Source organism: Astatotilapia calliptera, chromosome 22, assembly GCF_900246225.1.
Source record: "Astatotilapia calliptera chromosome 22, fAstCal1.2, whole genome shotgun sequence".
NCBI classification, from domain to species: Eukaryota; Metazoa; Chordata; class Actinopteri; order Cichliformes; family Cichlidae; genus Astatotilapia; species Astatotilapia calliptera.
In genome coordinates this window covers 24,558,372-24,571,655 of record NC_039322.1, presented here as the reverse complement: position 1 = coordinate 24,571,655, position 13,284 = coordinate 24,558,372, and the positions used below count along the sequence as shown (strand labels likewise).

The 13,284-nt window shown below is 43.1% G+C and overlaps 1 protein-coding gene across 1 annotated transcript in view; it reads right to left on the bottom strand.

Annotated features, from left to right (window-relative positions):
• Positions 1-2,156: 2,156 nt before the first annotated feature.
• npr1a (natriuretic peptide receptor 1a) overlaps positions 2,157-13,284 on the bottom strand; it is a 38,767-nt gene continuing 27,639 nt past the window's right edge. Inside the window, exons 8-22 of the mRNA XM_026155706.1 lie at positions 10,719-10,803; positions 9,890-10,010; positions 9,246-9,320; positions 9,083-9,160; positions 8,676-8,780; positions 7,047-7,118; positions 6,726-6,885; positions 6,488-6,643; positions 4,630-4,798; positions 4,135-4,281; positions 3,927-4,050; positions 3,507-3,575; positions 3,248-3,422; positions 3,035-3,133; positions 2,157-2,550 (exon numbers count right to left, since the gene is read on the bottom strand). Of these exons, the coding sequence (XP_026011491.1) occupies positions 2,405-2,550; positions 3,035-3,133; positions 3,248-3,422; positions 3,507-3,575; positions 3,927-4,050; positions 4,135-4,281; positions 4,630-4,798; positions 6,488-6,643; positions 6,726-6,885; positions 7,047-7,118; positions 8,676-8,780; positions 9,083-9,160; positions 9,246-9,320; positions 9,890-10,010; positions 10,719-10,803 (1,781 nt within the window). The 3' untranslated portion in view covers positions 2,157-2,404. The remainder of the gene's footprint in view (positions 2,551-3,034; positions 3,134-3,247; positions 3,423-3,506; positions 3,576-3,926; positions 4,051-4,134; positions 4,282-4,629; positions 4,799-6,487; positions 6,644-6,725; positions 6,886-7,046; positions 7,119-8,675; positions 8,781-9,082; positions 9,161-9,245; positions 9,321-9,889; positions 10,011-10,718; positions 10,804-13,284) is intronic.

Below are 13,284 nucleotides of genomic sequence, written 5' to 3'. Positions count from 1 at the left end.
TGTGTGTGGTGTCAGAGTGTGACCCCATAAATGACTTCCCGAAACCTGCTGGCCTCGAAGTCCAGCAGTTCATCAAACCAAAAGGCACTTAGACTAAGACAGATATAGCTACGTTAATCCTACCGTAAAACAATAAGACAAGGTACGACCTCTCCCATACTCCTAGGATGTGGGGGTGAACGCCAGAACACCCTGGAATGTTACAGACCTCCTAGGATGAGACATTCTTTCAATATGCCACCAATTATATACTTCTAAACACAAATGATTACATGCAGTATTCTACCATATGCAAACTTATATCATTAAAAGATTAGAATAGAATAGAATAGAATAGAATAGAATTCAACTTTATTGTCACTGCACATGCACAGGTACAGGGCAACGAAATGCAGTTTGCAGCCATCCAGAAGTGCTTTAGTGATATAGATATATTACAATATGTATTAGCAATAATATAGATATGTAAGTATATTACAGAAATGGGTCTATTATGATATGTTATAATGTACACGGTATGAAGTATGTTGTGAATATTCTATAACTATAAGTATGTACAGGCTGTAGTGAGTACAAGCTATGTACAGGCTATGAACAGGATATAAATATGAAAAACTATACAGAATATGAAATAAATAACTTTACAGAATCTGAGATATACAGCTATACAGAAATGGGAACTATGCAAGTTGTAAACAGTTGTAAATTATACTGACTACTAAATACAATTTTCCGTTGACAATCTGAGAAGCTGCTTTCCTTTAAAAGTCATGTTGAGAAACTAATGAAGACATTGAAACCTGAGGCTCTCTTTTAGAAATCTCTGTTTAATTGGTAGGTTTCTCATTTTACCTCTAGTGATGCACAGTGGTGGGTGGATCCGTATGTGTTTGCCAACTCCTGCATTTATTTATTGTCTTGCATATTTATCACACTTATATGTTTAGATCATTAAACACATTATTATATTAGACAAAGATAACCTAAGTAAATACAAAATAAAGTTAATAACTGATGATTTCATTTAGAAAGGGAAAAAATATTTCACTGTCTGACAAAGTGAAAGGCTAAAAGATCTCAAAAAACAAGTCATCATGCCACAATCAGGCACATGCCACAAACAGCTGAGAAACAAAGTCACTGACATCTATGAATCTGGAAAGGTTTACAGAGCCATATCTAAGGCTTTATAACTCGAGTGAAAAATGGTGAGAGCCATTATCCAGCTTGGAACAGTGGAAACCTTCACAGGAGTGCCTGGCTTACCAAATTTACTCCAAGAGTGGATTGACAACTCATCCAAGAGGTCACAGAAGAACCCCTAACAACACCTAAAGAACTGCAGTCTTCAGTTGTCTTGTTAAGGTCAGAGTTCATGATTCAACAATCTGTCACATCTGACATCAAACTAGCATCATAGTAACTTTAACATATGGTGGTGTGATGGTCTGGGACTGCTTTGCTGCTTCAGGATGTGGACTACATGCTGTAATTGATAAAATCATGAATTCTGTAAATACAGAAAGAAAAAAAGTGCTTGCATGTATGTGTGTGAGATGTAGTATAAAGAACTTTGAGTGCTCAATTTGAGTAGAAAAGGGCTATATTAAAAACCAGTCCTTCTACCAAGTATCGAGCAAAACACCATCTTTCACAACAGCAGCTTAAAGTTACAATTCACCCTTATGGCTTGTTATATTTCACACGAGTGACCATTCATAACCACTGGCAATGGCAGCAAACCTAGAAGCTGTAGTACTGAGAAATATTTTTGTGCTGAAATCACAGTGAACATAAAGTTTTGACACGGTACAATTAAATCCTGAAAAACTGAAATAAATCACACATTTTTAGGGATTTTGCAACCTGAGTAACCCTCATCATTCAGGCCACTCACACATGGACTCTATTCTCAGACCAAGTCCTTTGCACTCTGTCCAAGCACTCGATCCTCTAATGTGTGCCTTTGTTTTGTTTTGTATATATCCCTCTCGATAATATATATTTCTCCTGTTTGTTATTTATTCCTGCTGTCTACTATTTATATTTAATCTGGCACAGTTGGTGTGGAGAACCCATAATTTCATTGTACATGTGCAATGACAATAAAAGACTATTCTATGAACTTAAAACATGCAAAAAAAAAAATCACCTGATGTGGCAAATATGACAATGGATTTATTGACAATAAAGGCACACAGGTAGCAAACACAGTTTATTGTTGTATTTACACATTTTCTTCCTCGTGATTAATTTATCTTACAGTAAAACATTTGCCTATCTTTGTTTTTCTCTACAGTCTTTGGTGAAAGTTCACTTAGTCTTTTATCTGTCATCTTAAACAATGTTCTGTCCAATTAGATGGGAAGATGAGGAGGCGGGTTCTTGATGTCCTCCTGATCTTTTAGTTAGTGGCGTTCTCTCCCACCAACCAGTACGTCCTCATGCGTCCTTTCCCTTTCACTTCAATCTCTCCTCTGAGCTGCAGCTGGAAACAGCTGAACTCCTGCAGAACCTGACGAGTCGCCTCCGACACGTGAATCTTCAGAGCTGCAAAGACACAACAACGCATTACGTCACACCTGGCCGAGCAGGGGATAAAGTGCTCAAGTACAACCACAGCATGACAAATATGTAAGGTCCCAAAACCTGCAGTTCCTCTAATGTTCACCAAAGGCTCCAACAGCAAATCAGTCAGCATAGACACCCATGTTAAAACTTTAGCAGAAATAAACATGTTTACAGCCTGACACACAAACTGGTTTGGCCTGTGTAAATGATTTCTCCCTTCATAACAACTGTAAGAGGGGAGGCTGAAAGTCACCTCTGGCTTTATAAAAATAAAATAGGCAGCAGGTGCAACAAACCAGTATGTGGCTACATCCATCTTTTAGATTCACTTTATTCCTAGAACATACACTAAATGATGTTTTTGTCTTTCGCCATCAGAGTTGATTAGACTAAAGAACCAATCAAGTTAGACCTGTCCTGGTGGACACAGACATGTGATTACTTAGCAGGAAGCAGGCCCTACCCTCCCCAGTTGACTCCATGCGTGACGCTGTATTGACCGTGTCTCCGAACAGACAGTACCTCGGCATCTTCAACCCAACCACGCCAGCACATACCGGACCTGGTGACACACACACCAACACTAAGTCTGCACTGTTCTTTTACTGTAGTGTAATGATAGTAGTGATAGTAATGCCGTGTATTGTAGTATTTCTGGCTGCAGTGTATGTAGTACCGCTATGGATGCCAATGCGGAGCCGTAGCTGCTGATTGGGTCGGTGTCGGATCTGGAAGCTCTTGACAGCTTCCAGCAGGGCGAGGGACATGCGGGCGACCTCTCGACCGTGAAGTTTACCGTTCCTGGCAGGTAGTCCTGAGACCACCATGTAGGCATCACCGATTGTTTCTACCTGAAAGGTGAAGATGTACACGGTAAACTGATCTGACTCACAGGTGGGATGTAGCTTAGATTAGCTCAGTTTAGCAAATTGTACCTTGTATACATCAAAGTTGTCTATAATGGCATCAAAACAGGTGTACAAGTCGTTTAATAACGTCACAACCTGCAGGAGGAAAACGCAGACACAGAAGGTGAGTGAGATTTCACACCAAAACAATCAGAAATGTACTGCAATAATAGCTCAAACCAGCAGATGGCAGCCTTATGTTTGCACGTTGTGATCTGAATGTATAGATCAGGCGTCTCCAACTCCAGTCCTCACGAGCTACTGTCCTGCAGCTTCTTCAGCATGCCATCAATTTTGGCAAAGGCCTGGTCACAAGCCACTCATTTGATTTAGGTGTGTTGGAACAAGGATGCATCTAAAAGCTGCAGGACAGTACCTCACTCCAGGACCTGAGTTGGAGAACCCTCATGTGGATGGTTTCCCTGTAGCTTCCTCCGGGTTAACAACCTGCAGTGGCGTGCTCTCTGCAGACAGAGTGGTGAAGCCAACGATGTCGCTGAAGTAGATGGTGACAGAGTCAAACGCTTCAGCCTGAACTGTCTCTCCTCGTTTTAACTGCTCTGCTACAGAACTGACACATAAATAGGATGTTATAGTACTGCAGTATCCAGTATTTAGTGTAGTATTCAGGGCAGTAGTACTGAAGTATAGTTACTGTGGGAGTATCTGGTACAGCAGGGCCTCCGCCTTCCTCTTTTCCTCATGATAGGCCTGCGTTCGCTCCTCCACCAGCTCCTCCAGGTTATTAGCATACTGCTCCATCCGGGAGAGCAGATTGTCCAGGATGTTAGAGCCATATCCTCTGAAGAGACACATGATTGGACAGAGACAGACAGGGTGACAGGTGTTTGGCTTTCTGTTTTGTGAGTGACCGTTTTTCTACATATTTCTCTCATTTCTCAGCCTCTATTTTAGTGAAAGAACAACATGAATATTTATATTTCAATATTTCTTTACTGGCTGATTTTACAGAGTTACCGGGGACGCTCTCTGCCAGCTCTGTTTAGTGTCCAAACAGAGAGCTGAATAAAAGCTTTGTACAGCTGAGAGCATACTCTGAGATGTTTTGCATGTCTCCTGCTTCAGCATTAATCAGAGCATCATAAAAACCTGTCTCAGAATAAATGTGGGTCCGTCGCCTCTCCCTCACCTGTGCTGCTTCCTGAGCAGGATCTTGATGGTGTTGAAGTCGGGACGCTCGCTCGGCTCTTCACTCCAGCAGCGCTGCATCAGGACACCGAGCTCCTCACTGTGACTGTGGAAGCAGAGGGAGGGGCGGAGGGGTGGGGTGCCACCATGAATCACTGCCTGCACAATCTCTGTTGGAGGGAGGGAGGGGGGGGGGGGGGCATTGGTTGCAAAAGCACACACGTTCAGCAGTAAGAGGTAAGTAGAAACACAAACACTTAAAAACGCTGATGCTCTAATTCTAGAAGACTCAATCCTGTGAATCCTCCTTTGTCTGATCATTTCTTAACATATACATTTACAATAATGGATTACACACCATTAATACATTATTGGATGTATTATTGGGAATACATTTAATTACAGCAGATGTCTTTCTAAAAGGGTTGTAACTAAGTTTAAGGATATAATTCCTCCACTGTTATCTTCTTCAATACCATGTGCCAACAGAGTGCAGAGTAGCTACGTGAACTCTACCCCCACAATGGTCGATTATCTTTGAACTTGAAGATGTAAAATTATTACATTTGACAGCTGTGGCTGTCAAATGTGAGGGGGACATCCATCCATCACCATACACAAACCTCATGTCATTGAAGTAAGTCTGAAAGAAATCAGCTGATAAACAAATCTACAGAAGCTCCAAACACAGGCTCAGATCTCTTTCATCCTCACGAGGCTGGTTCAGGGTGCTCAGAAAGTCCTGGATGGATTTCCATGAAACAGGATGAACTTTTGGAGTCAATCCTAATGTGGATCCAGGACATTTTGGAGTGATAATTTACCATTGTGAGATAGGTAGGCCTGAGTGCACAAGCAGTGTTCACCTGGAAGTGCTGAAGTATCAAAACAAAGAAATGGTCTGTCTGCTAATTAGACTGGTTCTTATACTTGAGTATGCAAAGCACTTTATACAATATACCCTATTCCCACCTGCTTTCAAACATTCACACTCCGATAAAAACATCACAGAGCAACTCGGGGGGTTGTATCTTGCTCAAGGGCAAGTTGTCACGCAGATCAAGCAGTTAGGGATCAAATCACCAATGTTCCAGTTAGCAGATGACCTGCTCTACAGCCACTCCAAAAGTGAGCACAAGTAAGAAACTGATGTTTTTAGAAGTTCAGCTGTCAGAACAGAGCTCAGGTGAAGCTGAAAAACGGGGGGGGGGGGATCAGAAGTGTATTTCATTAGCAGCAACAGGAGGGAATATAGCAGTTAAAATGATTATGACCACCTGACTCCAGACAAAAACTTTAATTTTTGTTTCCACACGTTGAAGTGAAATAACACAACTCTTCTGTCCTTCAGTTGTTCTTACAGTGAAAAAACTGCTAATTGGTTTGGGACTTGAGAGAGGTCATTGCCGATGGCACCAATTTAGAGATGATAACTCCATTAGGATTGTAGTTGAACTCGAGCAGAAATATCCATGTGAGTAAAGAAACTGGCTGTGGTGCCTGAAGCTGATGCTATTATGAGGTTGCTGCTCGATTCATGCCTCAAATTAAAGTGGAAGATGCTGTAAAACGGTTTTTGGTGCTGTGACATCGCTACAAAAGAAAGCTGCCAAGCATCTAAAAATGGAGCTTTGTCTATCACCTTCTCCCTTATATATTAGAAGCTCAGCATGCGGACAATTGGTGTGAATGTCAAGTCTCGTTTATTTGTCCTACAGCAGCGACTCAGGTCAGACACACATTAATCTATTGACCTATTATTGTAGGGTCTTTATCTTACAATATAAAGCACCCTGAGGTGACTGCTGTATAAATAAGGTTGAACTGAATTAATTTAACCCTGAGAAACACACATTCACCTTTAGGGGAGAGAGAGTGTGAGTCGAGGTAGAAAACTCCTCTGAGCAGAGCCACTTCCTGCAGGATCACTCCAAAACTGTACACATCCCCCTTTTGTGTCCCACAGTTCGGAGGACAATCTATCCTCACCAGCTCTGGAGCTGTCCACAGCTTCCCTGCCAAGTGATCAATAACTGATATCAGTGAAAACAACATCCTCATAGACAGTCTTTAATGAGCGTCAGCTTCAATACATACGTGCATAGTAAGCATGTGTGTCCTCGGGGCAGTTTCTGGTCCTAAGACTCTGCAGGCCATAGTCAGTGATTTTCAGGACAAAGCGGCTGTCCACCACACAGTTGGACGATTTAAGGTTACCATGGGAGATGATGACGCTGTTGTGGAGAAATGCCATTCCCTGGAGGCAAACAGACAGACAGCTCATTCAGGTGAAAAGTCTGAAGCTCTCTAGAATCGAAACATGAGTCCAACATTGATGTCAGAGACCTCGTTCATACTTTTTCATTTACATGTGTTTTCTGTAACCCCACCCCCCAAGCCAAAGAGACAAGTTTTTACCTTGACAATGTCATTAATGAGAGAGTATCTGAACATCCAGTCCAGTGTGATGCTGTCACTCTCCATCAGGTCCTGAGGGACAGACACACACGCATGTTGGCCATTCAGTCCAAGTGAGGTCCTCAGCAGAGATGGGCAGTAACGCGTTACTGTAATCCGATTACTTTTTTCAAGTAACGAGTAAAGTAAGGGATTACTATTGCAAAAACGGTAATGAGATTACCGAGCACCGAGTGCGCAACGACGTAATGGGAAACTCACAGAGAAACTCGCGGATTCTTCAACTGACCACGGCACACCTGCACCAGGGTAAACCTCTGCCTGCCCTACTCCTGCTTTACAGGTGAAAATAGAGCAACAGGACCGCTGAGTCTTTGACTTTATTTATTTTCTGCTCTGCTTTACTTGCATCTATTTGAAAGAGTGAGTGTAAACACACACAAAAAATATTTTATGTGCTGGAATGTGCAGAAAATAGGTTTAAATATTAAACAAATTTCTTCCAGTCAGAGAATGGTGCATATAATTAAATTTTTGCTTGATGCATAAAGTTAAAAGATTAAAACTAATAAAACAAGTTTTAAAAAGAGACTTTTCCATTTGATTACATTTTGTATGATGGATTATGCAGAAAAAGTAGAATTGGGCTGAAAGATCTATCACTTTATCACCTATTCAGGCTGTAAATCGTGTTTTTAAAAAGTAACTAAGTAACTAAGTAATTAATTACTTTTGAAAATAAGTAATCAGTAAAGTAACTGGATTACTTTTTTGGGGAAGTAATCAGTAATTAGTTACTGATTACTCTTTTCAAGTAACTTGACCAACACTGGTCCTCAGTGACAGACACTGAGGACACTTCTGCTCTGCGAGGACATTTCTGTGCATGGTTAAAATTGTGTACTGAATACTGAATCACTCAGCAGAGTAATGGTGTCTTTGCTTGTGACTATCTGTAAGCAGCAGCTTCAGCTGATATTTGATATTCATTCTTCCTCCCCACACTAAAAGCATCATCCTCATCTCAGAGCACAAACTCAAAATAACTCAAACCGCCTGAGTTGCTCTGTGTTAGGATGACAGCCCTGACATCCAGCGGTCATCTGACAACAACCCAAACCCCCACACGGCCCACATCAACCTTTGCATGTTGCTAGGTTACTGTGCTGGGAGGTTGCTATGCTACAGTGCTGACAGATAACTGTAGCTGAGAGGAGAGAGAACATCTGAAACACAAAAAACATCTCATATGAAAAAATGTAAGGAATGAACGAGCAGAGGATGGCTGCAGTGCTACCTCCTGACTGTAGAAACCACTGCATCATTTTGATATCTTAATGCCTAACCAGCTTTCAACTGCTCCCGTATTAACACGAGCTCCACACAGCAGCCATCTCCATGTTTGATGTCAGAGTTTGCATCCAAAGAGCTGTCGCGATCTAACCAAAGTAAACTGAGGATGTGGACAAGGTGTGCAGTTATATTATTTGGAAATATTGTTCTGACTTTTTGCAATATTTCTAATCTGTATAAAGTAAAACTGGACCAGGGTTTTGACATGCAAGCTGAAAGTGTCGATGAAAAATAATGCACAGATTTCTAGCAAAACATTAGCTGGGTGTGACGTACCTGAAGGCTGCCTCTTGGACAGTACTCTGTGATGATGCACATGTTCGGCGGGTCAATACAGGCGCCAATGAAGCGGGTCAGGTGTTCATTTTGGACATCTCGCATCTACAAAAACACAGAGGCTGCTACTTTAAATCCTATCATGCTCTACAAACAAAATGGGTAGATTGGTAGGTTGAGATCATTTAGGAGGTTAGATCGGATAGGTGTATACACACACACACACACACACACACATATATATATATATGCATGCAGGTAGGTAAGGTTTTCAGTCTATAGCAAGTCGCTAGGCTATTATTTCATTTGCTACAAATACAAAAGCTCAACATCCTGCAAGAAGACCTATAAGCTAGGTCAGTCAGGTACAGTGTTAGCTGGTAGGTTAGTGGGCAGATAGTTCTTACATGCTTCAGTTCAAACAGAACCTTCCGGGTCAGTTCGATGCGTTTCTTGTTGATGTATTTGATAGCTGCCAAGTTTCCCTGCAGGAGACACAGTGAACCAGATTACCACTTGACACCATCTTGTTAGAGGAACATGTGATGGGACTGTCAGCATCTGTCAGACCTTGTAGTATCCGGTTTTAGTGTAGATCTGAAAGTTTCCCTCCATGGTCATCAGAGAACCATAGTTGGATCCTTTCTGCAGACACAAGCACAAACAATCGAGACACTCGGCTTTTTTTCAATGAAGAGTGTAGGTCCTGGATAACATGCAGCACTACCATACGGAGGAAACTTTTTTCCTCATGTTTTGCATGGGTGGTCCAGCCCAGTAGTTACTAATTAATAGAGTAATCAGCATCACAGTGAATAATTATATAATATATAACATAATATATATTATATAAAGAAAAGAAAACCAGGTTTATGGTTTGAAGGAGACTTCAATTATCTTTTTTTTGCACAACTCTACTATACAATGAAGAATTTAGGAAAATGATTTAATTCAATGTGAACAAATCAGTCAGTCAGCTGATCCAGGCCCAGAGAGCTTCCGGTGTAGCCGGGAATTCCAGAAAGGGAAAAATAGAAATCCAGTTGAAGGCTTCCTGTTCCATCTGTTAGTCATTGTTTACAAATGCAAACACATTTCAGACTATAAACTGAAACTGGAAAATTTCAGGAAGTAAAGACAGGCACTGTATTAGGTATAATATGTTTCCAGTGAGTACGGATGATTTATTTATAGTATAATAACAGCTGTGTTACCAGAGACATGGTGAGCCTGCTGCACGCTCTCCTCAGGACTTTATCCAGGTTGCTCATCTGGACGTCATCCCAGGAAACTCTCCACAGCTGAGCTGCAAGCTCGCTCTCCAGCTTCAGCTTCCTGTTCAGCAGACAGGAAGAGAGTGTGTATATGTGCATATGTGCGAGTGTGTGTGTTGAAATTTGAGGGGAAGGAAAATGGAGAGAAAGCTGATGGAAAGGATAAACAGGCTGAATGAGTTACACAGAGATCTGGTGGGGCGGCTGTGGCTCTGGTGTTAGAACCACTGGAGCACTGGCGTGTGAGCGTGTGTGAAAGTATTAGGTATGGATAAAAGCATTGGATGAATGTCTGCGATTGGGCGGATGAAATTTGTAGTAGAAAGTGCTTTGAGTGTGCTTTGAGGATCTCAGTCAGAGATGCTTGGCTTTACACTAGCGTTTGTTCCAGTTAGGATTATGCTCTATAAGTGGAAAAGCAGCCAGACCAGAGCAAGGGAATGACTTCAGCTTATGAACTGATGATAACAAACCTCCGTAACAGTAGAGTCTCACCTGCCTGTATGGAGTCAGTTTTTGAATTTGAGTGCATGAGTGAGCTTCTTGTCAGTTTTATGCTTTGTTCATTTTCACTTTCAATGACTCAAAATCAAATCGGGGTTTTCTTTGTTGAAGTCAGATGAGGATTTCTCCTTCGAGCCATCCTTTCTTTCTGGGCCTGATGTGCAGCATGAGTGTAATGATTTAAACTGAGATCTGCCGGGGTCGCAATGGGGTCATACGTCCAGTTTTCATACTCAGTACAGAGATACAAACATGTTTGGCTCACCTGTAGATGAAGATGGTGACAGTAACGATGATGACAAAGACAAAGCAGATCACCATTGCAACCATCTGATGCATAGCAACTGTACCTAAAAGATGAGACAGGAAGAAAATCCATTACTGTTTGCAGGAGTGAGGACCAGTTTGAGCTCTTTTGCTCTGGGTGAAGCGGTTTTCAGTCCATGGGGCTTAACATGTGTTATAAGCAAAGATGGGCAGTAAGGCATACTTTTTTAAAGTAACAAGTAAAGTAAGGGATTACTATTGCAAAAAAGTAATTAGATTACTCTTACTTCTTTCCCATAAGCATGCTGCATTACTAAACAGTGATTTTGTTTGTGAGAGTGTCTCATGACAATGACGTACAAGTGTGTGACGTCTGTGGCAGCCACAGACGTGTGTAGATCAACAATGGATAATATGGAGTGTGGGAGAGAGTATGTGCAGCGTTTAAAGCTTGGAAGTACTGACATTACTTTGAGTTTGATTCTATAAAAAGTGACCAAAACATTAGTGTCTGCTGTACACTCTGCGTGGGAATAAAACTTCCTTCTACAGTGAAAAATTACATTTCAAAATTTCAGCAAGCACCTAGCACGCTGCCATGGGAACGTAAAATTCACAGAGAAACCCCCCGGATCCCCCCACTGACATGACCGCTGTGGCACCAGGCAAACCTCCACCGGCCCTGCTTCTGCTAATCAGCTGAAAATAGAATTAGTGCTGCTGAATCTTAGATTTCATTTATTTTTTGCTGTGTTTTACTTGCATCTGTTTGAAAGAGCAAGTGTAATATGCTGGAATACGCAGAAAACAGGTTTAACTGTTAAACAAATTTCTTCAAGTCAAAGACTGTTCCATATAATTTCATTTTAAACTTTATGCACATTGCATCAAGCAAAAGATAAATACTAATAAAAACAAGTTTCAAAAAGAGACTTTTTCATTTGATTCAATTGTATATGATGGATTATGCAGAAAAAAATGCTGATGTTTATGTCATGGTCCTGGGCCATGTGGGCCCAGTATTCTTAGTTTTCATGTATTTTTGTATTTTGTTCTTTATTTAGGCCATGCTTCCTGGGTTGATCTGTTACGTTGTTCCTTATGTGTTTTCCCTTCGTGACTCTTACCCCCTGTGTGCCCCTCTGTGTATTTATGAGCCCTCGTCTCTCTTTGTGCTTTATTCTATGTTTTCCCCAGCCCGTTATGTCTGCGTTCTCCCCGTGCTCTCTCTCCTCCTGTTTGAACCTCTGTGTACTTCCTGCTTTACTTTGCCCATCTCCCATCAGTGTTACGTTCACTCCTGCCGTGTCTTGTTATGATTATCAGTGTCACCTGTGTTCCCCGTGTGCATCCACTTCCCCTGATCTTCCCTCATGTGTATTTAGTCTCTGTGTTTCGTACAGTCTGTGTCGCGTCGTCTGTGTTCTCACCTCCATGTTTTCACAGTCAGTATTTGCAGTGATCATCATAGTCTGAGTTTTCTTAGTTTGTCGCAGTATTCGTTTTCCCAGTTTAGTTATAGTCTAGTCACGCCATCCCTGCTTTGTTTGTGCACTTTGTCTTCAGCCATAATAAAGGCTCGCTTTCTGTTAAGTCCACTCCCGTCTACTCACTTGTGTATGCACCTGGGTCCATCACACACACCACCGCACGGCCTGTCTGCAGACCGTGACAGTACGACGCGACCACCACCCAGCGTCACAAGACCAGGAGATCATTCGGACAGTGGAGTCGCTATGCGGCGGTTGGCTGCAGTGTTCCGGGGAGGAGGAACGGGTTGAGCTAGCCCGCCAAGCAGGGGTATGCGTGTCCGCATTCCCCTGGTTATGGGAGGCGCTGCATCCCCTCATCATAGACTTTCTCGCCTCCACTCTTCAACTCCGCCCGCGACAGCAGCTGCCCGGTAAGCGTGAGCCGTCGCCTGAGCCATGCTGTAGCTCTGTTTCCCCGCTGCCTCGTGAGCCTGAAGCGGTCAGAATCGGTACGGTGTGGCTCACCGCCGACACACCCTCGGCTCACGCTCCATCGGCTTCCGCTTCCTCGCCATCGCCTGACTGCACTACGCGGCTCAAGGAGATGCCAGCTGCTATTGACTTTGGTGAGGAGGAGCGGCAGCAGGTATTACGGGCGTATCGCGAGGACGAGCTCCGCTGGAAGCCCTGGCTCATCCCCGAGGAGGAGTTCTCGCCAACTTCCCCACCTCGCACCTGCCGCCCGCCCTCGCCGCCCCGATCGGACTACTCGTCCCCTAGCACGGATGTGGTTGGAGGACGAGGAGCCAGTCGCCAGGGACAGTCAGGCTTTGTCCACAGCCGCTTCAAGGGGAAAGCGGCGTTCTCGCCGCCATCGCGCACTGCTACGTCCTGTCTCGCCCTCCACGAAGCGTCCCGCGGACGCTGTGGGGGTCCTGGACGTCGATCACGAGGGGCAGCAGCACGCCGCAGGCGCACAGCTAGTGGAAGAGTTCGGGAGGGAGCCGTGGCTCGCTCCTGATCATGACGAGCGCTCTTTCCGGGGAACTCGACTGGCTCTTGGGGGTCCCCGGAGTTGCCAGGGACTTCCAC